Below are 24,597 nucleotides of genomic sequence, written 5' to 3' on the forward strand. Positions count from 1 at the left end.
AAATGCTGGGGCATCTGGGGGGCTCAGTCAGTTAAGCATCTGCCTTCAGCTCAGGTCATGGTCTCAGGGTCCTGGGATCAAGCCCCACATCAGTCTCCCCGCTCGGTGGGGAGTCTGCTTCTCCCTCTCCCTCTGCCCCTCTTCTTTACTGTGTTCTCTCTCTCTCTCAAATAAATTAATAAATAAAATTTAAAAAGAAAAGAAAAGAAAAGAAAAAGAAAACCTATATGCCAATAGATTGGACAACCTGGGGAAATGGATAAATTCCTAGAAACACATACCTTCCAAAACTAAAGCAGGAAAAAATAGAAAATTTGAACAAATTACCAGCAATGAAATTGAATCTGTGGTCAAAAATCTCCCAACAAACAAAAGTCCAGGACCAGATGGCTTCACAGGTGATTCCTTTATTTTTTTCATATTTTTTTTACTTATTTGAGAGAATGAGCACAAGCAGGAGGGAAGGAGTAGAGGGAGAAGGAGAAGCAGGCTCCCCACTGAGCAGAGAGCCCAACAAGGGGCTTGATCCTAGGACCCGGAGATCATGGCCCAAGCTGAAGGCAGACATTTAACCGACTGAGCCACCCAAGTGCCCCTTCACAGGTGGATTTCTACCAAACATTAAAAGAAGAATTAATATCAGGGCACCTGGGTGGCTCCATCATTAAGTGTCTGCCTTCGGCTCAGGTCATGATCCCAGGGTCCTGGGATCGAGCCCCGCATCGGGCTCCCTGCTCAGTGGGAAGCCTGCTTCTCCCTCTCCCACTCCCCCTGCTTGTGTTCCCTCTCTCGCTGTGTCTCTCTCTGTCAAATAAATAAACAAAATCTTAAAAAAAAAAAGAAGAGTTAATACCTATTCCTCTTAAACTATTCCAAAAAATAGAAAAGGAAGGAAAACTCCCTAATCCATTCTATGAGGCCAGGATTACCCTGATACTAAAACCAGATAAAGACACCAGGAAGAAAAAGATCTACAACAGGCCAATATCCCTGATGAACATAGATGCAAAAATCCTCAACAAAATATTAGCAAACCGAATCCAACAATGCATTAAAAGAATCATTCACCATGATCAAGTAGGATTTATTCCAGGGATGCAAGCGTGGTTCGGTATTCACAAAACAATCAATATAATATGTCACATCAATAAGAGAAAGGCTAATAACCATATGTTCATTTCAATAGATGCAGAAAAAGCATTTGACAAAGTAGAACATCCATTCATGATAAAAACCCTCTGCAAAGGAGGGTTAGAGGGAATATACCTCAACATGATAAAGGCTTTATTTGAAAAATCCACAGCCAACATCATATTCAATGGTAGAAAACTGAGAGCTTTTTCCCTAAGATAAGGAACAGGACAAGGATGTCCACTCTCACCACTTTTCTTCAACTTAGCACTGGAAGTCCTAGCCACAGCAATCAAACAAGAAAAAAAGAAAAAGCATCCAAACTGGTAACAAAAAAGTAAAACTTTCCTATTTGCAGATGGCATGATACTACTATATATAGAAAACCCTAAAGACTCCACCAAAAAACTACTAGAACTGCCAAAGGGAATCAGTGAGTTTGCAGGTTACAAACTCATTGTACAGAAATCTGGTGCATTCCTATACACTAATAATGAAGTAGTAGAAAGAGAAATTAAGAAAACAATCCCACATATAATTGCACCAAAACCAATAAAATGTCTAGGAATAAATTTAACCTAAGAGGTGGAAAGACCTGTACTCTGAAAACTATAAAACACTGATGAAAGAAATCCAAGATGACAAAAAGAAATGGAAAGACATTCCATGTTCATGGGTTGGAAGAACAAATATTGTTAAAATGTCTACACTACCCAAAGCAATCTACAGATTTTTTTGTACCTTTTTTTAAAAGATTTTATTTATTATTTAGTTAGTTAGTTAGTTAGTTAGTTATTATTTACTTGAGAGAGAGCACACACGAACGAGGGAGCACAAGCAGGGGGAGAAGCAGAGGGAGAGGAGGAAGCAGACTTCCCACTGAGCAGGGAGCCCGATGTGGGGCTCAATCCCAGGACCCTGGGATCATGACCTGAGCTGAAGGGAGCCCCTTAACCGACTGAGCCACCCAGGTATCCCACAATCTACATATTTAATGTAATCCCTATCAAAATACCGTCAGCATTTTTCACAGAGCTAGAACAAATAATCCTAAAATTTGTGTGGAACCACAAAAGACCCTGAATAGCCAAAGCAATCTTGAAAAAGAAAAACAAAACTGAAGGTATCGTACTTCCAGATTTCAAGTTATATTACAAAGGTATAGTGATCAAAACAGTATGGTATTGGCACAAAAATAGACACATAGATCAGTAGAACAGGATAGAAAGTCCAAAAATGAACCCACAATTATATGGTCAATCTTCAACAAAGGCAGGAAGAATACCCAATGGGGAAAAGACAGTCTCTTCAACAAATGGTGCTGGGAAAATGGGACAGCCACATGCAGAAGAAGGAAACTGGACCACTTTCTTACACCATAAAAATAAACGCAAAATGGATTAAGGACCTAAATGTGAGACGTGGAACCATCAAAATCCTAGAAGAGAGCACAGGCAGTAACCTCTTTGACATCCACCGTAGCAACATTTTTCTACATATTGTCTCCTGAGGCAAGGGAAACAAAAGTAAAACTAAACTTTTGGGACTACACAAAAATAAAAAGTTTCTGCACAGCAAAAGAAACAACTGTAAAACTAAAAGTCTACCAAATGGGAGAAGATATTTGCAAATGACATATCTGATAAAGGGTTAGTATCTAAAATATATTAAGAAACTGATACCACTCAACACCCAAAAGACAAATAATCTAATTCAAAAAATGGGCAGAAGACACAAATAGAAATTTCTCCAAAAAAAAGACATACAAATGGCCAACAGACACATGAAAAGATGCTCAACATCACTCATCATCAGGGAAATACAAATCAAAACCACAATGAGATCCCACTTCACACCAGTCAGAATGGCTAAAATTAACAAGTCAAGAAATGACAGATGTTGGCGAGGATGCAGGGAAAGGGGAACCCTCCTACACTGTTGGTGGGAATGCAAGCTGGTGCAACCACTCTGGAAAACAGTATGGAGGTTCCTCAAAAAGTTGAAAATAGAGCTACCCTTGGGGCGCCTGGGTGGCTCAGTCGTTAAGCGTCTGCCTTCGGCTCAGGTCATGATCCCAGGGTCCTGGGATCGAGCCCTGCATCGGGCTCCCCGCTCCGCGGGAAGCCTGCTTCTCCCTCTCTCACTCCCCCTGCTTGTGTTCCCTCTCTCGCTGTGTCTCTCACTGTCAAATAAATAAATAAAATCTTTAAAAAAAAAAAAAAGAAAATAGAGCTACCCTACGATTCAGCAATTTTAGTACTAGGTATTTACCAAAGAATACAAAAATAGTCATTCAAAAGGATACATGCAGCCCTATGTTTATAGCAGCCTCGTCTCCAATAGCCGAACTATGGAAGCAGCCAAAGTGCCCACCAATAGATAGATAAAGAAATGGGGTGTATATATATATAATGGAATATCACTCAGTTATAAAATAGAATGAAATCTTGCCATTAGCAACAACATGGATGGATCTAGAGAGTATTATGCTAAGCAAAATAAGTCAAAGAAAGACAAATACCATATAATCTCACTCATGTGAAATTTAAGAAAAAAATGAGCAAAGGGAAAAATAGAGACGCAAACCAAGAAACAGACTCTTAATTACAGAGAACACACTGACGGTCACCAGAAAGGGGGAGGTGAGGGGATGGGGGAAGTAGGGGGTGGGGCTGAAGGAATCCACTTCTTATGATGAAAAAAATTAAATAAATAATAAAATAAAAATGAAAGTTATAACCTGGATTTCATCAAAACTAAAAACATCTGCTCTTCTAAAGATAATGCTAAGAGAATGAAAAGGTAAGCCACAGATTGGTAGAACATATTAGCAAATTACATGTCTGATAAAGAACATGCCCAAAATATGTAAAGAACTTTCAAAACTCAATTAGAAAACAAATAACCCAGTTTAAAAATGGGCAGAAAGGGTGCGTGGGTGGCTCAGCCAGTTAGGCGTACTCTTGGTTTTGGCTCAGGTCATGATCTCAGGGTCATGGGATCGAGCCCCACATTGGGCTCTGTGCTCAGCAGGGAGTTTGCTTGGGATTCTCTCTTTCTCCCTCTCCCTTCGCCCCTCCCCTGCTCTCTCTCTCAAATAAATAAATAAAAATAAAAGCTTTTTTAAAAAATGAGCAAAAAACTTAGACATCTTACCAAGGAAGATTTGTGGACACCATTTCAGCACAGCATCATTAGCCGTGAAAGAACCACAAATTAAAACCACAGTGGAATTCCACTGCACACCTGTTAGGACGGCTAGATCCAAACCAAAAACAAGGCAAAAAGCTGGCAACACCAAGTGCTGGTGAGGAGCAGCTGTGACCCCATCCGAGCTGCTGGTGTGCGGCCACTCGGAAGAGTTTAACTTTCTTACCAAGTTGAGCAAACATCATACAACCCAGACGCCCCACCGCCAGGTATTGACCAAGAGAAAGGAAAACCTGTATTCGAAGGGAAAACTGTATGTGAACGTTTCCAGAGGGTTTATTTGTAACTGCCACAAACCAGCCCCCCCAACGTCTGCTGACAGGTGAGCACTCTGGCGCACCCCTGCCGCCAGGGACTGAGCTAGTGATGCACACCACATGCGCAAATCTCAGAAGCATCCATGGTCAGCGAAAGATCAGGCTCAAAAACCGCAAATCGTGAGTCCATTTGCATGGCATTCTGGGAAAGGCGAGACTATACAAATGAGTGGCTCCCAGGGATGGGGGAGGGGTTGGCGACAAAGGGGCGCACAGGGGCATGGGGGTGATGGACCTGTTCCGTGTCTCGACTGTGGTGGTGGGTGCACACTGTATGCATTTGTCAAAACTTGCAGAAGGTTACACTGAAATGGGTGGATTTTACTGCATGTAAATGATTCCTTCATAAAAAGAGGTGAAAAATCTTTCAACTCATGTGAACAGCAGAGAGTTGTGATCTTGCAGGTTTCAGATACTGATATTGTCAGACATTGAACATTAAGTAAGCGTGCTCACTAAATACATGGAAAACCATCACGAAGAAGGAGATGAAGCACGTTGGAAAATGAACCCAATAAAATTTCTAGAAGTAAGAAAGTGATCGTTGAAAGGGGAACCCCAATCAATGGGATAAACTGTAGAGCGACATTGCTAAGGAGAGACCCAGGGAACTTTCTAATTGCAGACAGACTAATTTCGTGGAGACATGAAAGCATGGTACAAGCCATGGAGGACAGAGGGAGGAAGTCTCATCTGTCTCCTCGAGTCAGAAAACGGTCGTATTTAATGACATGCTTGCTGAGAACTTTCTAAAATGTTGAAACACATCTAAACTCGTATCCCGGAAGTGAGTAAATATCCCATGACTGATTGCAGGGAACAACACTGGACACGTGATTAAAGGAAGCTTTCGCAATCATTAACGAGCCCGATTCTAGAACTGATGAAAGTTCGCCATGTTCTTAGCGAACAGATCAGCACAGTTCCACACTGGGACACCAGGAGACCCCAACCACCAACCACGCAGAATGAAACAGTGACCCCAGGGTCTGCCCTGGCTCAGGCCCGGGCTGTCATAGTGCTTACTCCTGAAGCAGACAAGGACTTAAACGTCAAGGTGGTGGCAGCCGACTGGCCCCTCCCCCACCCAGGTGACAGTTGTGGCTGCTGAGGGGGGTGACAGGTCTGCCAAGTTGGAGGGGCCCAGACCAACCCCAGGCCCCAGAAACGGTGCACACTACCCTGTAGGGGAATCGTTCAGCCATGCCGGGCACACTTGGTGTCAGGGGCGGGCCTGGGGCAGGCCACCGGAGGGCACCTGGCATCTCCGTGCTGGCCGGGCCAGGCAGCCCAGGCATGGGACTTGGAAGGGCGCTGACCTTCACCTCTCTGGTCAAACCGTGTCTTCACGAGCAAAGCCCACGGAAAGACCTTCTCAGACAAGAGGAATCAGCATCTGCTTTCAGGGGCCTTCCCGACAGGTAGCCACGGGGTGGGTCAGCATGCACAGCCCACCAAGCAGGGAACACGCCAGTGGCACACACACAGGCCACACTAAGTAACGGGGACCTGACATTTGGAAGGCGATATTGCTGTAAACTTTCAGTCCTTGGTCGCTCTGCTCCACTGGCCACAAGGAACGCCTCCCACCCCCAGGCCATCCCCTGGCACCTCTCCCCTCCTTCTGCATCAGCCCTCCTCTCTGCTGGCTTCCTCCTCTGAATAGAAAACCCCTCTGAGCCCACTCTCCAGTCCCCTGGCCCCCAAAGGGCTGGGTCGTTCCATCTTCTCTGGCTCTGGCCCTCAGGCCACTGCACCCCCTGGCCACACACAGCCAGCTCCCCTCACCGAACTCACCTCCCCTAGCTGGGGCCTCGGCAACTCTGATCCCCTCTCCCGCCCCCAGTCTCTAGCTCCTGAGGCCATGGTGCCACTGTCCGTGTCCACCTGAGAAGCCCCTCCCCACTCTGCCCCTCCTGTGCCACTGGATCATTCCTCTTTGCAGAGCAGGGCCAGAGGGAGGGAGCTGGCTGGGAGCTGGTGGTCCCGGCGCAGGAGGGGCCAGATCCCCCTGGGACCCCAGCCAGCCCTGTCATCTGGACCTCCTTCTCTTCCAGAATCAGAGGGAGTGACCGTGACCACTGTCGTGACCATACCTCCCAACGAGGAACAGACAGAGATCTCGCTGGGAGAGGTTAGCAAGGCCCGCTGCCTCACCGGCCACCTTCCTCCCGCCGTGCCCTCCTGACCTGCTGCCCCCCCCCCCCAGGGTGGCCCTTCCACTTGGACCAGACGAGGCTTGTCTGGACTCACAGCCTCTGGGCAGCTTGCACTGCCAGACAGCCTGCGGCCACCCCCATCCCAAGCCAGCAGGACTGGAACAGCAGAGTGGCCCTGGGTCCGCTCCGAGAAGACACGGATGGGGCCTACCCCCCCCGGAGCATGGGGGATGTGTGTGTGTGCGCATGCATGTGCAGGGGCCCCGGGTCGTCAAGAGAGCAAGTACACACACAGCTGGGGTTCTGCTGTGATGCTGGGCAGTAAGTCCTCCAAGGGGTGGTGGTGACGTGGCCCGCGGTGAGGACGGGGGAAGTGCCTTGATAGAAACGTGAAGCCTGACTGACATGTGGCATTTCTCTTCCCACGCAGGTGACAGAGGGTGAGATTGGCCCCTTCAGCTCCATCAAGGTGCCGGTCATCTTCACGCCGATCATCCCAGGAGAGGTCCAAACCAAGTTCAAGGTTGTGTTCAAGAATCAGCAGTGCCCGACAGTGAGTACCGCCTCATGGCATGGGCTGGGCCCTGGGCCCTGGGGTACCCACCGCTCTGCGCTCGCCCCACCACAACCCTGTGAGGAAGCTGCCCGCACTGCCCACGCCTGGCAGCCAGTTGGCACACAGATGGTAGCCTCCATAGCCAACACACACGTCCGTGCACACACGTCCGTGCACACACACACGCAGCCCCTGCTCTCGATCACTAGAAATGCCTCTCCTCATTTCCAAGTTGTAGCCATTTTTACTCTTTACTTTTTGTTATCAATTTATTTACTTATAGGTTTATCAAATTTTGCTCAGAGAACATGATCTGCAAACTCTGTTTTTTTCATTTGTTGACGTATTTGTTGTGACCAAAGGCAAAACTGAGTTTATCGACGTGACGTGTGCACGTGTGTATAAGGCTGTAAGCAAATCCCTGAGTGGGTGGTTCACATTGTTCACGCCCTCCGCGCCTTGCCCAGCACTCAGACCACTGACACGTTCTGTCTTTATCCTGCAATCTTCTTGTCTCTGCCCCAGAGACCCTGGGGCCTAGGGTCTGCCGGCTGGGGTGTTCTAAGTGTCATGAGTCCCGTCCTGTGGGCCGGTGGCCCCCTTCCCAGGCTGGGGGTCCTGGACAAAGGCGTGTGGCGTCCTCGGTTCACCATCTTCACCCCAGGACAGTGCCTCCCGTGCCAGGCCCCTGCCCAGCCCGAGAGGGCTGCTGGGCGGGCACAGCCTGTCCCTGCAGGACCCCCACAGACCCCCAAACCTCCTGAGGGCTAGGACTCAGGGTTTGGCTGGGAGGAGCCAGCAGCTGCAGAGGGGAAAAAGTGGTTCCCTCTGTCCCTGGTCCCTTGGAGACCTCTGAGCCCCCATCTGTATTAGCTGGGAGAGTTTTTATAAAGGGTACGTCTCTGTGAGATGCATTATTCTGTAATGAAAGTGTTTTTTTAAACAGCTAAAAATGTTGATCATCGTGAAGCTATGGGATGGGTACATGACAATCCATTATACTAATCTATCTTTTTATATTTAAACATTTTGATAATAAAAAGGATTGTTTAAATTATATGACATGAAAACTGCCACAGAACTCCAAAACATGGCTGGTTTAATGATTAACCTTCAGATACTTGTTAAGAGTTACAAGACCCCCATGGCTGGGCCGTGTTAGCAACTGACTGGCATCCCCTGCTTTGCCGACAGAAGTGTGTGTCGCTCACTTTGCACCTTCAAACTCAGTTGTATTTCAGAGTCGTGGGTGTTGCTATCGATGTGCCAGTCTGGGTGCCAAAGCCCAACGTAGATCTGAAGATGTGTATGTACGACCGGCTGTACCAGGACTCCGTCCTTGTGCACACACGGTGAGCCCGGCAGGCAGCGGAGCCCGGGCCCAGGGGACCCACGTGTGCAAGTCAGCCGAGGACCTCCCGTGGGGCTCAACCTCATGGTCATCGTCATGGGAGGCGTGGCAGGGCCAGAGTCGGGCACAGAGGGAATCGCATGGGAAGGCAGAGGCAGGGCCACAGCCAGGGCTGCAGTGCCTCTAGACCCGGGGAGGGGCCAGGAAAGGGATTCTCCCTGGAGCCTCAGAAGGAAGCAGCCCTGCCCACAGCTGGACCTTAGCCAGTGGGACCCGTGTCTGGTTCTGACCTCCAGAACTCTAGGAGGATAAGTCTGTGTTGTTCCAACCCCTGGGTCTGTGGTGAGCAGCTCCAGCAACAAGGGGACACTACCCCCTCCGCGCCCAGGTCCTTGGCACCTCGTGGACACAGACAGGAAAACCCGAGCACAGCTATGAGAGGAAAAGTGGATGGAGCCCAGAGGAAAGAAGCGAGTTTCTCTCTACAGGGTTTTGCAAAGGCTCCCAGATACCAGAGCAGTAATTTCTAAAAGCTTTTTACTGAACTACAACTTAGCTGGAGAAAAATAGGCAAATGCCGCGGTTAGCGTGCAGGGGGCTCTCGTTCCCCAAACAGGCCTGGTCCCAGCACCTGTTGATGCCAGGCCCCCGGGTTTCACAGGCCCTCCTCCAGGTCAGAACCAGCTGGTAGGTGTGGAAGTCCCGCAGACTTCCCCTGTGACCCTGCATCTGTGGGGGACTTGCCTGTCTCGGCTCCAGGACCATAAATGTCAGGGGACTCGGGAGGGGCTCCCGTGGATTTGTTTGGGAAACTAGGGCTACCGGCCTCTGCCAGTTTATCCCAGGGTGCCTGGGGCAGCCACTTTCTTGGGGGGGGCAGGGGGCAGCACTCGGCCTGTGGGGTAAACTCAGGGCGTGTGTTTGTGACAGTCGGCCAGGACACTTGGTTTGGTGGAGACTCAAAGGCAGGTAGGGGAGTGGAGGAACTTCGTGGTAGAAAAAGGAAAGGTTCCAGGTGAGCCCAGATGGGGGCCTGGGAGCCTGAGGCACTAACTAGAAGCAGGCGCCCCACGTGGTTGGTGGGGGGCCTACACTGCCTCCTCCTGCTGCCCCAGGGTTGGAGGAGGGGACAAAACCAAGCGAAGTGGCCCCAGGCCTGTTGGGGCAAACCTTGGCCTGGACAGGAGTAGGGCAGGGCCCCCCTGTGCCCACACCCCTCTAGGTCCTCCCACTGGGCGGTGCCTGACTCCACAAAAGTCTTCCCAGAAAACACTCAGGTTTCTGAGAATTGACTGGGGCCGTATTTCCATGGCAGGGTTTCTGTTTGTAGGAACTCCTCCTCAGGAAAGCCACCCCTTAGCAAGCCAGGCTGTGAACGCTCCCTGAACACGCGCTACGCGGAGCACCCATGGGGCCTGGGTTGTGCGAAGTGTGTCAGTCCTGTGGGCGCAGGTGCACAGTGTCGCTGTCTGGTATCCCTGGGTGTCCTGCAGGTCGAAAGTGGCCCTGCGTCTGAAGTTCGAAGTATGCAAGGAGCTGAGGGAGCACATGGAGCTCCTGCCGGAGACAGGCTACATCCAGGCCCAGTCCTCCTACACCGTGCAGCTCAAGTTCCTGCCACGGTGAGCGCCCTGGGGAGCACGCTGTGTAGCCCCACTTGCAGGTCAGTTTTAGGGTCCTCTTCCAAGCTAAGTGCATCCTCTCTTTCAGACACTCCCTCCCAGAAGATGCAGGGAAGTATTTCGACAAGGAAAGCAGAGTCCTAGAGGCCCCAATGACAATCCGGGTGGCTGACCAGGTCTGCGTGGGACACTCCCCGGGAACGCTGGGCACTTGTGGGGAGGCAGGGCCCTGGCGGGTTCCCATGGCCTGACCAGCAGATCTGTCTCCCACCCCAGCAGTCCCTGCACAGTGCGATGAGACAGGGTGTCTGTGGATCGGGGAGAGACCTCTGAGGGCTGTGCAGGGCCGGCAGGGTGTCCCCCCAGCACCGGAACCCACACGTGCCCACGTGCACACTCACAGTGTGTGCATGTGTGTGCACGCGCATGCGCACTCACGCACCCCCACCACCACATCCACCCGAAGCTCCGCCCCTCTTCTCTGGCACCTGCCTTCCTGTCCTCCCAAGTGAGGAACTACAGGGAAGTGGCTTTTTCAAAGAGAGTCTTGTGTCTGGCCACCAGGTCGAAGCAATGCTTCTGCCTTTCTTATGTGTGGAGACATTTGCAGAAACAGACTGCAGGTAACCAGGATGCACTCACCCCGTACAATTCAGATCAAGCCAGTGGGGTTTACCGTGCATGCTGTGGTCACCACCTCGGACCTGGAGCTCAGCCCCTCAGCCGTGGACTTCGGCTACTGCACCATCTACGAGGCCATCAGGACACAAGTCAGCCTCTACAACCACTCCCTCCTGCCCCAGGGGTTTGGGTTCGTCGGGCTCCCCAAGGTACCTTGCTCAGTCAGGGAGGGGCACGGGTGTGGGGGCAGAGTCGGGAAGCTCTGGGGATGGGCCAAGGTGGTGCTGCCCCAGGGTCCAGATGCCCAGCACCAGGTGGCCTCACCCCTCTCCGGACCCCACACCCACCTCCAGGCCCCTCCGCCTGGGGTCTCTCCCTCCCGGTCCCCCTCCTCACCCCCACTGCCCGTATCCCCACCTTGACTTGCTGCTCTCTGTCGCAGCCTTTCTCTCCCTCTTTGGCCCACACCCCGGCGGGACTCCAGACTCCTCTCCCTCCCTTCCTTCCAGAACTCTTGCCTACCTGGCCCTGCAGGGCAGCCAAGATGAGGCTCAGACCAGGCTGCCCTCAACTCTCTCTGGGCCGCTCTGCTGCCAACCCTGCCATCCACTATATATATGCAGACACGTGTGTAAACACACTGACATACTGTGCACACACATGCATGTGCTCACATGCATGCAGACACAGAGACACATTGTATACATACAAACACATCAACACATAGACAACTCACGTATGCACATGTGATCACAGACAGACATTCTCACAAAAATGCTGACACTCACATACATACAAACACACGCACATCCAAATACTCACATACACTCGCTCATACACAAACGCCACTGTGTTTTCACTTTGGCATCAGTGGTTTTCCATTTGCCAGTTTGTGGACATTCAGCCCAATGACGGGTTTGGGACAATCCTGCCGCTAGAAATGCTGCATCTTGACGTGATCTTCCAACCCACCAAGGCTAAGGAGTACAACTTCGAGCTCGTCTGCAAGTCCGAGATCAACCGGTAAGCCTGGCAGACAAGGAGCGCGTGGAGGGCCGGGGGCAGCTGGCTCAGGGGTGGCAGCCCCTCCCCCATCCTCAAGCACTGGCGGCTGGGTAGAACATGGGGCTGGGCTGAGACACGACTGACTGCCAGGACCTCAGACCCAGGTACAGGCTCCTGGGATCCGGGACCTTGCTTGCTGGGCCAGCTCGCCCCTGTGTGTGTGTGTGTGTATGTGTGTGTACATGTGTATGATAGCATGAGCACAGGAGCAGTATAAGTGTGTGCATGCATGTGAGCGTGTACCTGTGGATGTGTGTGTAGATGCGTGTGTGCATGTGAGCGTGAGGGATGTGCATGAATGTGTGTGAGCATGCACGGATGGACATGTGTGGTGTGTGCATGTGAGCATGCACGTGTGGACATGTGTGCATGTGACCATGAGGGGTGCGCATGAATGTGTGTGAGCATGCACTGTGGGTGTGCATGTGTGGGCGTGTGTGTGTAAACATGCATGTGAGCATGCGTGTGGTGAGCATGAATGTATGTGAGCATGCATGGGTGGATGTGTGTGCATGTGAATGTGCGTGTGTGGACATGTTGGTGTGCATGTCTGTGCACATGTGAACATGCATGTGTGAGCATGTGTCTGTGTGTGAGTGTGCGTGTGGTATGCAGAGTGTCCCTCTACACCCAAGAGGACCTGGACATGAGCCCCACTTGCTCTAATGCACTGTGTGATGGGGATAGTCCCTGGACTTTCCTGAGCTTCCTATTTCCACCCTGACAGATGGGATGGAGGAGATGGTAGAAAGAGAGAAATCAAACAGGGTGCAGAGGGGGTGGTCCGGGATAAGGGCCCGTTCTTGTTGCTGCCTAAGATTATCAGCCCTAGTGAGGAATGTTCCGGAGCATCCTGTGCAGGTGTCCAGCTGGGCACTGAGCCCTACTGACCACCTCCTGCCCTCCTGTTTCCCTTCCTTTCTTCTCCTGTTCCTACCTGCATTCTGGCCTGTGTTGCTGTTTGGCCCTATCTGGGGACCTGGGCAGACCTGGGTCCCTCTTCTGGCCCCAGGCATGTAGCCATGGGCAGGACCATTGGTTGCCTGGGATCTGACAGGCTTGTGGGTGAGCAGGAATAACTCCACGGGTGGTAATAGCTTAGGGAGTGAAGTGGAGAGTTAGAACCCACAAGGAAAATCAAGAGCCCTGACTACCCCCCCCCCGGCCACATTCCCCATCAGGCTCTTGGGTAAAGCCAACTGCCTCCCAGTCATCAGAACAACAGCATCTGGCAAGTCTCGGTTGAGCCTTGGTGATGCTGCCCCTGACAGGTAGGGGGTTTCTGGTTCTTTCTTTGCAACAAAATGAAGGAGGGCCTAAGTGAGTTGCCAGAGGGGAACTATCCAAAGTAACACCGGGAAGACATGTGGTGCTGTGATGTGGTTGCGGAATGAGAGGCTCATAGGGTTGAGTGATGCTGGGGAGCAAAGCTCCCTCCACGCCCATCCCCAGAGCCCTGCAGGGAAGCCAGGCAGCGCCCCCACCCCCGGTCTCGCCCCTCCTGATGCTGGAACCAGCTGGGGAACAGCAGCTCCATCCACCACCCCAAAACACGTCCAGTGAAATCTCATTTTCTGTACGTCATGATTATCCCATTTCATACATTTATGGTTTTTCAATTAATCGCATACTAACAATAACCTCAATGATATCGCCACACAGAAGGATTTTTGTTCCACATTTAGAGCCTGTGGTCACAAGACATAAAAATATATATTTCAGTACTTCAATGTGTGAGCAACATCACAGCTGGGTTACCGTAGCCAATCAACACCAAAGCGTTAAAATGTATGTAATTAGGATGAAATTCGGCACAGAGAGAGCAGTAGAAATCTGGGTCCGAAGAAGATGTGGAATGGAAATATTCCAGTGGTTAAAATACCAAATATCTGTTCTTTTTTTTTTTTTTGATACATTATCTTAATTCAAATACCAGGCTGATCACACATGGTCCAAAAACACTCAAATAACACACTAAACATAAACCAAAGTTAAAGATTAATCTTCAAACGTCGTAGCCCGTGGTGCCACGCTTGCCTGTGGCCTCACTGATGTAAAGCCACGCCCACACCTCCGTGGCCACCAAACCCATGGGCAGAGCTTCCTTTCCTGTGAGCTGCTGAGAGCTGCCAGCCGGAGCACCTTGACTACTTTGTCCCAGCTCTGAAGAGTGGTAGGGCCTCAGCAGGGGTCACAGGAACCGGCACCACCTGGCCAGGTGCCAAGATGCACCAGTGGAGGAGGCTCTGAGGCTCAGCAGCGCCGGAAACCCTCCACCAGGACAGGGACGGACGCAGCAGGAGGGAAAGCCCGCCCTCCCACATCTCTTCGTTTTCTTTAAAGGATAATGGCAGAAATTAACTCACTAGGGTTTATAGATTCCTGTGCTCATATTTAAAGAGCAATTTATCGGTTTTATTTTTAAAAGTCGATGAATATTTAACAAAATAAGCCAGAAATCACCTCCTCAGCAACTTAGGATGAAATTTTTAGCTATCCACTTTAAATGCACGCAGCAGTCTGCAGTATCTTCAAAAGACAGTAAAATTCACTAACGAGGTAGTGAGCAAAATCTGTGACAACTGCCACCGTGGTCCCAGGCACTGTGCCCATACAGGCCACCGTCTCCCTCAGGGGCCACCTTCCACAGCACAGAGGGACCCCATGGGCTGTGCCCGTGCTGAACCACCCACACCGGCCCTTCCAGGTGCTTCAAGCTGGCGTGCCGGGGTGTGGGCGTCCACCCGCCCCTGGAGCTGTCCCACTACCAGGTCAAGTTTGCAGCCACCTCCCTGTATGACATGTCCGTGGCCACCCTGTACGTCATCAACTCTCACGTGAGCATGAACTCACTGACCCACTCCGTGCCCCGCATCGGCTCGGAGGACGCCTCTCCCGTGGGGCCCACATCGTTTGAGTTCCTGCCGCCCCCGGACTCACCCATTACCATCTCGCCCTCGGTGGGGACCGTGCTGCCAGGAAAGGCAAGTGTGGGCCCCGCAGGTAGGCTGGGGGGCAGAGCTCCCCTGGGGGTGCCTGGCTCTGTCCACCCTTCGCCACAGCGATGCAGCCTAGACAGCAGAGGCGGGGTGAGCTCCGCCCCTCGTCAGACCCAAGCAGGGCCAAGGAGGCCTCCATGGCCCGTGAGCTTGGGCAGGGGGAAGAGGCCCGGCCCAGCCCAAGCCCCAGAGGCAGGGGCACCCACAGGTGGCTGACCCCACAAACATCTGCCCGGGAGCTCTGGCAGTGTGAACTAGGGGAGGACGTGCAGAGCCCTGGATCTCACAGCAGATGGGCACAGAGGGTCTGGTCACCAGAAGTGCAGGGTGCGTGTCCACTCAGCTAAGCAAGGGCTCCCCACCCCTGCTCTGCCTGATTGAGCAGAAAGAACCGGGCCTGGGGACAGGGCTTCCTCTCAGCCCGGGCCAGGGCCGTCCCAGCCTCCTGGAGCTTAGATCTTTCCCTTCAAAAGCTCGGGCGGCTCCTGCCAGGACAAAGTGAGGAGGAGCACGTGAGGGGCTGGGCACACCTGGGCCCTGGCAGCATTTCAATTTGTGTGATCATTTAAAATGCATTTTATTCAACTTAGCAAATACTGTGTGAGTACCAGTCCCCAAAGGGGGTATTGTGGTTGGCTTCTGCGTTCTCTCCCTCTCTCTGCTCCCTCCCTCTCCTTTATTCCCCCCCATGCCATCTGCTCTGCCCCCCCATCATATGGGCACCTCTGCTGTCCTGAGCACTGGGGACACTTGGGAGTGAGCCCTCGCTGGGGCCCAGAACCTCCCTGCAGGCTGTGCCAGTCACAGGACAAGTTGGGGTGAAGAATTCACCCCCAAATCTTGACAGCCGAATGCAAAGTTTCCTTTCCCACGCATGGCATGCCTAATGTGAGCTGTGGGTGGGGTCCTGGTTCATCAGGATCTCCGTCACAGGACCCCTGCCCTACATGGTAAGAGTGGACTTGATAATTGTGCACGGTAACCTACTTAGCCCACAGGGGCAGTGGTCAGGGAGCATCTCCCTGGAAAGGGCCTTCACGAAGTGACAGAGGTGTCCTGCCAGGAGTGTCAGAGAGCATGACCTGGGGACATGCAGGGGAGGGTGGACGGGGGGACCTCAGTGGGTGCTGAGGAGGACAAGGCACCAGCAGGGGCCAGCTCTGCCCTCTGGGCTGCTCTCCTTGCAGAGGTGCCTGATCCAGGTGGTGTTCCGGCCCGTGCTGCCCAGCAAGCTGATCCACCAGGAAGCCTCCCAGGCCCTGACCAAACCAGTGGAGGTAAAATTGGTGCATGGGGACTCCCAAGAGGAGGGGCGTGGGGGCACAGAGCCAGGGCTGTGGCTTCCTGCATCCCACCCGCCCCAGGCTCCAGGGGGCCAGGCCGAGTGCCATCAGAAGTGCTGGGTGGACTTTGTGGAGCATGATGTGTGTCAGCTTTCAGAGCGTCTCCTCCTCCAGGCAGCATCACCAGGCAGCCTAGGTCCCCGGGGGGCGTTCCCCTGAGAAGCAGGTGGAGCTTTAGCGGAAGGAGAGCAGATAAAATGGCAAAGGGGCCCGTGACCCTCCGCAAGTGTGGCTTCTTACAACTGTAAAGCCCGTGAAAAAGGCCTCATAAATGTAAACTTGAAAGAAGGGAGGGGCGCCCGGGTGGCTCAGATGGTTGAGCGTCTGCCTTCGGCTCAGGCCCTGGTCCCAGGGTCCTGGGATCGAGTCCCGCATCGGGCTCCTTGCTCAGTGGGGAGTCTGCTTCTCCTTCTCCCTCTGAACCACCCCCCCATTCTCTCTCGTGTGCTCTATCTCAAATAAATAAAATCTTAATAAATAAGTAAATAAATAAAATAAAAACGTTTCTTAAAAAGAAAGAAGGGAAGCGTCAGCCCAGGGATAAAGCCCAGCAAGCGTCAGGCCCGCTGCCCCTGCCAGCCGCAGAGGCGGCCGCCCGTGGGCTCCTGCAGGGACCCACACGGAGCTGTGCAGCCCCACGGCCTAGAGTGACAGCCGCCCACTGCTGCCCTGGGGACACAGAGGGACGCGAAGCACACTTGTCCAGCGTCTGGCCCACACAGGAAAGCCCTTGTCCTCCTGCAGTGAGGCGTGGGGGGGTGCATCAGGAAGGGGGACCCTGGCCCCGGGCGAATCCCCCCCTGTTGCCTGTTTCCCCACTGGTGAAGGCAAACGCTGGGGTCGGTGCACAGGCCCATGGGGGTCTCTGGACACTTAGCTGCCTGTTGCACCTTCGGTCAGTCTTCCGGAGGAAGCCGCTTGCTGCTTGGGTCCCCGTCCGCTCCAAGCCCACGCGTCTGGGGCCCCTGCACAGGGCAGCCTGCCGAGGCCTGTGCTGGCGGACAGCAGGCGGCGAGGGACGGCCACGGTGCCCACGGGGCTGAGCAGAGCTGGCCTCTCTGCACCCCAGCTCCACAAGGACACAGCCACCCAGAGGAAGGACCTAAGGAGACAGTCCTCCACACCGCGGCTGCAGAACCAAGACCAACTGCACCGGACCTCGACCACCCCAATTGCAGAGCTGTGTGAGCAGGACTTCAAGTTCAGGTAGGCCCAAGAGAAGACCGCCCTGCCACCTCCCTCTGCACCCATGTGACGAGACCCTGTCCTGACCCCCACGGAGACTTTCCCCCACAGGCTGCCTGGGACAGAGCTGTTTTGAGCTATGTGACTGGAAGTCCAGGGCTGTGCTGGCTTCAGGCACAGTTGAATCCAGGAGCTGCCTTGAGGGCTCTTCAGCTCTGACTTCCTGGGCATCTGCCCACCCCATTCCCATGGGCCTCATGTCCCTATGCACAGCCTCACACCATGGACTGGGGAGACCCTGCTGCCCCTGACTCCCGTATTCCCAGCTCAGCAACCCCAGCCTCCCCAGGTACAAAAGGAGGCCAGGAGAGCTCTGAGGGGCTTGTGTCACTTGCCCGTCCTAGACCCTTGCCTGAGGCCCTCTTGTTAGGTGCCTGACCAGGACCCTGGGGTAGGAGGAGGCCCCACAGGAACCAGGAAAGGGTAGGACAGCCACAGCCTGGGGCCCCTTCCCACTCTGGTCCAGGGCCCTGGGGAGCAGGTGTGGCCTTGGGCCCCCCTCCCCACTGCCCCAGGAGAGCATGGCCGGGCCTCCCATCTGCTGGGGCACGCGCAGCATGGGCACAGGGGTGTGAGTGCACGCTGCTGCGTCATTCCAGTTCCGACGAGTACCAGGCTGCCCAGGCCACCCTGGCCAGATCTTTCCAGGGGAAGTTTGACAAGTTTGTGGTTCCCTGTGTCGTTGCCAGTGGTGACACCAAAGACAGGAAGGGGACAGAACCCCTGAGCTTCAGGTGCGGTGCTCTGGCAGGAGGGAGGCGGTGTCTTCCAGAAAGTCACCGTCCCTCCTGTGCTACCATCCCAGATCTGGGGCCCCGGAGGGAAGGGCACAGTGGCTGGAGTGGGCAGGACAAGGGCGGGGAGGTGGGGCATAGCGCCATCAGCACACGCTCCCCCCTCCCAGTCCTCACAATACCCTGTACCTGGAGCTGTGGTGTCCGGCAGTGGCACCATCTATCGTGGTGACCTCCAACAGAGGCAAAACCATCTCCAACTTCGGTGACATCGCTGTAGGTGAGCCTTGACGGGGCCCAGCCCCCCACGCACACCCCCACCCCAGAGGTCCAGCCCCCCCACAGTGACCGCCTGGGTTCCCACACCCCACTCCTGGGCCTAGGGCTGTAACCTGATTCCACCTTCCCATTTCAGGACACCACGGCATAAAAAAAGTCTCCATCCAGAACATCTCCGCAGAGGATCTGGCTGTATCCCTGTCCGCACCCAGCCCAGGCAGCCTACATGGACGGGACAGGAGCTGGTGGGGGGCTGCAGTCCTGCCCTGGCCACCTTTCCTTGACACTGGGCCCTCAGGTGGAGTTCTCCATGCTAAACCCCAATGGCCCCTTCGTCCTGCTGAACGCCATCAGCAAGCTGCTTGCTGGCGAGACCCACGTCCTGACACTGTCCTTCTCTCCCCATGAGAGCATCCTGGTGAGTCCCAGGCCCACTTTATGCCATGCTGCAGCCCGTGTGCTCGGGCCCCCGGGGGCGGCCAGTCCCCCTAGGCCGTCACCTCTGGTGGGCAGGCAGGAGGAGGCCACGGAGCTCAGAGCAGTGTCGGCTCCAGCCTGCCCCGACCCACTTGCTCCCAGCAGAGCCCCAGCACGTGCCCCTGGCAGACGTCTGCCCCATGCTAATGGACGTGGTCTCTGTCCATAGGCCCAAGAGACACTGGACATCATCACCAAGAGAGGCACACTCTCCCTGACCCTCCTGGGCACCGGCGTGGCATCCATGATCACGTGCTCCATTGAAGGGGACACTCTCGACATGGGTTATGTGATTGCCGGAGAGTCTGTGTCCTCAAGCTTCAAGGTGAAGCACATCACGGGGGGCCTGGTGCCTGCCCTGGTCTCCTGGGAGGGGGCTCCACCCGGGTAAGGATCCAGGCCTTGGTGGAGGAGCCAGGGGAGGTGCAGGCCACCCCCACCTGAACCACCCCACCCTCCAGCAGCTGCCATCTGCACTGCCCTGTCCAGCACCCCTCCCTCCACCCCTCACCTGCTCTGGCTCAGTGCTCCCTGTCTTCCTGCTCAGGGCCTTTGCAGGAGCCATCCCATCTGGGATGAGGAGGAGCTCAGCTCAGGCACTGCTGTGGGGGGTGGGGGCGTGGTCACAGATGGGTCCAGCAAGGTCACACTGCCCTGTGGCCTCTCACTGCCTGCGGAGGGCAGGCCTAGCTCCCCATGCTTCTCCAATGCCTAAGGGACTCACCAGCCTTGGGATCAAGCAACCAACAGGACACCTGCTTCGTCCACTGGCTTAGGTCGGGACCTGGCACTGAACCCAGAACAGGGATTCCCTGAAGTGTCTCACTGAGGAGGGGGCACTCTCAGGAGAAGGGGGTGAGGGCAGGGGAGAGCCTGGGGCAAAGATGCTGGTTCAGCTGAAGGCTAGCCTGAGCCTGACAACAGAGGGAGCTCTGGAGGACAGAGGGCACCGGGGAGCTGCCCCACCTTGAGGGACAGTGGATTCAGCTAGGTATACCAGTCTGGAAAGGGGGGTAACGTGAGGAGGGACGAGAGGAACCAACAGCTCAATAAAGTGCAGTGAGCGCAAGGTGAAAATGAGTGAACAGGAGAGCAACTGGACACCCAGCGAGGCGTGACTCCCCCGGGGGGAGAGCGAGCTGAGACCCCCTTTGCAGCAGCCTGCACATGGGTGGCGGGATGGTAGCCTGCTGAGGGTCGCCTATCCTCACAGCTGCAGAACTGCTCCACGCTGCCCATCAAGTTCTCCCTGCAGCTGGACAGCCTCTCCCGCTCCAAGAGCGAAGACCAGCAGCGGCTGCCGCAGTTCCTGGCCTCTCGGGCCCAGAGGACTGAAGTAGTGGGTGAGCTGGCGCGCGGGGGCAGGGGACCACTGCTGGGGAGGGCCGTTGGGGCAAGGCCGAGGGAGGTGGGAGCTGAGCCGTGGGCGGTGGGCAGGGGTGGGGCCCGGGGCAGGGGTGCCGGCAGTGGATTGGTGGGGGTCCAGGAGCTCCGGCTGAGCAGGGACGCCGCCCGGCCCACAGGCACTCAGAACAACAGTGGCCAGAGCGTGTTCAGCGTGATCCCAGTCAAGGGCATCATGGACCCGGGCAAGGCGCAGGACTTCACCGTGACCTTTAGCCCAGACCACGAGAGCCTGTACTTTTCCGACAGGCTGCAGATCGTGCTCTTCGAGAAGGTGTGGCTCCACCAGCCCAGCCTCGACCCCTCTTCCCTCGTGTCCGGGGCCCTCCCAGCCTTCCCGGCCCGCCCAACTGGGGGCTCCGCGCCAGGGGTGTCGTCAGGTGGAGAGGCCACCGTCCCAGGTCCCATGGGCCCACACCCTCCTGGAGCCCCGGTCACGGGTCGCAGGACAATGCTGCTATGCTCCTTGTCCCCAGAAACTCTCCCACCAGATCCTTCTGAAGGGTGCGGCCCGTGAGCACATGATGTTCGTGGAGGGCGGAGACCCCCTGGACGTGCCTGTGGAGTCCCTGACTGTGATCCCCACCTACGACCCTGAGCGCAGAGAGGGTGAGCCCTGGGGCGGGCTCGGTGCAGTAAGAGGACCACTCCTACTGCCCACCTGCACCCTTAGCCCTAGGAAGCCGGAAGGGTAGGGTGCTCATTCCTGGCCCAAAGGGTGGGGCCATGCTAAAGAGAGATTTCCTGAGCACCACCTGACCCTAGGCAGCTCCCTCACTCTCTGGGTGGCAGCCCCACCCCACCCCATTGGCCCCAGCCAGGTCCTCTCTCTTCAGAAGCAGAGGAGCTAAAGCCCATCCTGGTGACCCTGGATTATATCCAGTTAGACACAGACACGCCAGCCCCACCTGCCACCCGAGAGCTGCAGGTGGGCTGCATCCGGACCACCCAGCTGTCCCCAAAGAAGGTGACCACAGCACTGCCCAGGCCCACCCAGCCCCTCTCCAGCAACCCCTGCCTGGACAGCCTGGGCCCCTCCCGGCCTTGCCCCTTGATTGATATGGGGTGGGCAGCCTGCTGGTCAGGGCTGAGAGGGCAGGTGGAGTCAGCCCCCCTTGACCCCAGTCCCACTGCTTCCTGGGAGCTGTGCCTGGCCCGCCAGGGTCAGCAGCTCCAGTGTCCCGCAGACTGTCGAGTTCAGCCTGGACAGCAGCACGGCTCTGCAGCACAAGGGCTTCACCATCGAGCCCTCCAGGGGCTCCGTGGAGCGTGGCCAGACCAAGACCATCAGCATCTCCTGGATGCCACCTGCCGATTTTGATGTAGGTGCCACAGACTCTGGCCAGGAAGCCCTGCAAAAGCCAAAGGCTTGGCGGGATGACAACCCTGCCCCACCCAGGGAAGGGGCTGCTGGGTGGGCCCTGGGCAGGTGAGGCAGGCAGTGGGCCGGAAGACAACACATGCGTCTGGTAGGCCCGTTGGCTGAGGGTCCCCTTCTCTCCTCCCCCTCCCACTCCAGCCAGATCATCCACTCATGGTGTCAGCCCTGCTGCAGCTCAAGGGGGACGTGAAGGAGACTTACAAGGTCCTCTTTGTGGCCCAGGTGGTGACCGGCCCCTGAGGCCACAGGAGTCTCTCCACAGAACCCCCTCAAACCCTCCTGTTCACCCTTGAAGCCCTCCCCTGGTCTGTAAACCAGGCCAAACCCTGCACAGGCCTGGGACCTGGGCATCCCCTGCTGGGCAGGTTCAAATGTGCAGACCTCTGTGTTGCCCCAGGGCCAGGGCACCCCATGCCCCACAGGCATGGCCACTTCCTGCTGCCCCGGACCCAGTGAGTCCAGAGGCCCGAGAGCACCCCCTCCCTGGCCCCACTCAGAACCAGCAATAAGGCTAGTCCTACCCACAACCTACTCTTACTCTGAGCGCCTCAGAACCCCCAGCCCCACCAGTACCCACCTGCCCAGACTTTATAAGTCCTAGTGGGGGGAAGAGCTGCCCCCACAGGTCTGTCAATAAACCTCTGGGCTTCTTCATACAGGCCTGAAGTGTGGGATGTGCCCCAAATCAGAGATGGACACGGAGCCCTGGGGGGAGGCAGCACCCTGCCTCCTAACCCCCCACACCCACACACAAAAGTCAGTCCATAAACAATGAACTCTGCCTCTCTGGAGGGTGGGTGCCTAGATCATTGGGGTAACCGCTAGCAAGGCAGGGTGCTGGGAATACAGGCTGAAGCTGAGACAGGCCCAGACCCAGTGAGACCCTGCAAAGATGAAGAAGGGTACAGGAGGCTCCAAAGCCAGGGGGACCCTTTAGGGTTCTCTGCCCCTCCAAAGTTTCAGGATCCCTGATGACCCCAAGGAAGGAGGGAACAAATGCGGGGGACTCATGCTCAGGGCCGCCCTCAGGGTCTAGCTGGGGGTCCAGGGTGAGGCCCAGAGCATGAGTTTTGTTTTCCATTTTTCTGGACAGAGTCCAGGCTCAGCCTTCTGGGCTCCAACGGCTCTACCTTCGAGGTAGAAGCCCCCACAGGCCATACAACACTCCTTGGAGCTCAAAATGTGCCCTTGCCCCAGCCCCTGCCTTCTGGAGAGTGCTGGCTGGACATTGTCCCCACAGAGCCCATCCAGTCTGGCCCCTCTGTACACAGCATACCCAACCCACCAACCCTAGTCCCATACCTGCCAACAGGAGAGCACATGCAACTTTCCCTAGCAAGAATGGAGGGTGTGATGCATCTGGAGACTTTCCTGGGCACAGGCTTCAGGACACCAGCCTGGAACCACCTATCCTAACCCCAGTTCCTTGGTGCCCTTCATGGCTGGAAGCCTGTCATCTCCCTAACCTGAGGCCAGTGACGGTGACTCTACAGTGGAGTTTTGCAGGACTTCTGTCTGTGCCCTCCTGGAGCTGACCAGCCATAGCCCAAGTCACTTTCTCACCAGATGAGAGGAGAAGGCAGGCTCCAGCAGCCCAGGCCAAACCCAGGCCCCAGGAGGAGGTGCTCCCTGAAGGGCATGGTCCCTGCCTCCTCTTCTGGCTGGTGGGCAAGAGGGGCAGGCCACTCTTCTAAACCCTGGCCTCAATCTCCTGCTAACAGGCCCTGGTGCTCACTGGCCAAGGCCCTGCCTGAACTCCTGTGCACTGGCTGGACTTCTGTCCATCCCCCTCCCTCCCATCCAGTGAAGGGCAGGAGGGAGGAGGAGGAAGGATGGCCAGCAGCCAAGCTCAGCCAGCCTGGCTGGAGCAAGGTGGGCAGGAGGGGCCCTGGGGTGCCATGGCACAGCCTGGAGGTGCAGAACAGCTTCCGGGCAAAGCCCGGGACAAGATCAAGTGAGATCAAAAAGCAGGTGCCTGGCACATCCAGGCAGGAGAGCCAAGCCCAGGAGGTCCTTCCAGTGGGGGAGACTCATGGAGAGTATATCCTGAATGCAATTAAGAAAGACAGGTCAGGGCACCTAGGGTGGGTCAGTTGGTTAAGTGACCGACTCTCTGATTTCAGCTCAGGTCATGATTCCAGGGTCCTGGGATCAAGTCCCAAGCTGGGCTCCCTGCTCACCTGGGAGTCTGTTTCTCCCTCTCCCTCTGCCCCTCCTCTTCCCCCCGCATGTGCTCTCTTGCCCCTGCCCTCTCTCTCTCAAATAAATAAAATCTTAAAAAGAGAGAGAGAAAGAAAGAGAGGAAGGAAGGAAGGGGGGGTGGAAGGAAAGGGGGAGGAAGGAAGCGGGGGAGGGAGGAAGACAGGTCAGGGGAGCCTGGGTAGCTCAGTTGGTTAAGACACTGACTCTCTGATTTCTGCTCAGGTCATGATCTCAGGGTCGTGGGATTGAGCCCTGCCTCAGGCTCCAAGCTCACAGGGAGTCAGTTTCTCTCCCTCTCCCTCTGGCCCACCCCCTGCTCATGCTCACTCTCTCTCTCTCTAAAATACACGAATAAATCTTTAAAAAAAGAAAGAAGGGGCGCCTGGGTGGCTCAGTTGGTTAAGCGACTGCCTTCGGCTCAGGTCATGATCCTGGAGTCCCGGGATCGAGTCCCGCATCGGGCTCCCTGCGCAGCGGGGAGTCTGCTTCTCCCTCTGACCC

At 55.2% G+C, this 24,597-nt stretch overlaps 1 protein-coding gene across 4 annotated transcripts in view; it reads left to right on the forward strand.

The window, feature by feature from the left end:
- The window catches only part of CFAP74 (cilia and flagella associated protein 74), a 64,407-nt gene extending 41,869 nt beyond the window's left edge, over positions 1–22,538 (forward strand). For 3 of the 4 annotated variants that reach the window (XM_073903492.1, XM_073903491.1, XM_073903494.1), the window contains 21 exons: positions 6,716–6,792; positions 7,248–7,370; positions 8,604–8,725; positions 10,218–10,346; positions 10,435–10,522; positions 11,003–11,176; positions 11,857–11,990; positions 14,740–15,016; positions 16,219–16,308; positions 17,444–17,580; positions 18,219–18,353; positions 18,524–18,633; positions 18,769–18,824; positions 18,931–19,050; positions 19,279–19,434; positions 20,323–20,452; positions 20,633–20,787; positions 20,990–21,122; positions 21,350–21,480; positions 21,701–21,835; positions 22,033–22,538. In XM_073903492.1, the coding sequence (XP_073759593.1) occupies positions 6,716–6,792; positions 7,248–7,370; positions 8,604–8,725; positions 10,218–10,346; positions 10,435–10,522; positions 11,003–11,176; positions 11,857–11,990; positions 14,740–15,016; positions 16,219–16,308; positions 17,444–17,580; positions 18,219–18,353; positions 18,524–18,633; positions 18,769–18,824; positions 18,931–19,050; positions 19,279–19,434; positions 20,323–20,452; positions 20,633–20,787; positions 20,990–21,122; positions 21,350–21,480; positions 21,701–21,835; positions 22,033–22,134 (2,714 nt within the window). In that variant the 3' untranslated portion in view covers positions 22,135–22,538. The remainder of the gene's footprint in view (positions 1–6,715; positions 6,793–7,247; positions 7,371–8,603; positions 8,726–10,217; positions 10,347–10,434; positions 10,523–11,002; positions 11,177–11,856; positions 11,991–14,739; positions 15,017–16,218; positions 16,309–17,443; positions 17,581–18,218; positions 18,354–18,523; positions 18,634–18,768; positions 18,825–18,930; positions 19,051–19,278; positions 19,435–20,322; positions 20,453–20,632; positions 20,788–20,989; positions 21,123–21,349; positions 21,481–21,700; positions 21,836–22,032) is intronic. The other variant, XM_073903493.1, reaches the window with a different exon arrangement.
- Positions 22,539–24,597: the final 2,059 nt, after the last annotated feature.

Source organism: Callorhinus ursinus, unplaced genomic scaffold, assembly GCF_003265705.2.
Source record: "Callorhinus ursinus isolate GAN/ISIS: 27379988/994484 unplaced genomic scaffold, GSC_fseal_2.0 scaffold18, whole genome shotgun sequence".
Classification (NCBI taxonomy): domain Eukaryota; kingdom Metazoa; phylum Chordata; class Mammalia; order Carnivora; family Otariidae; genus Callorhinus; species Callorhinus ursinus.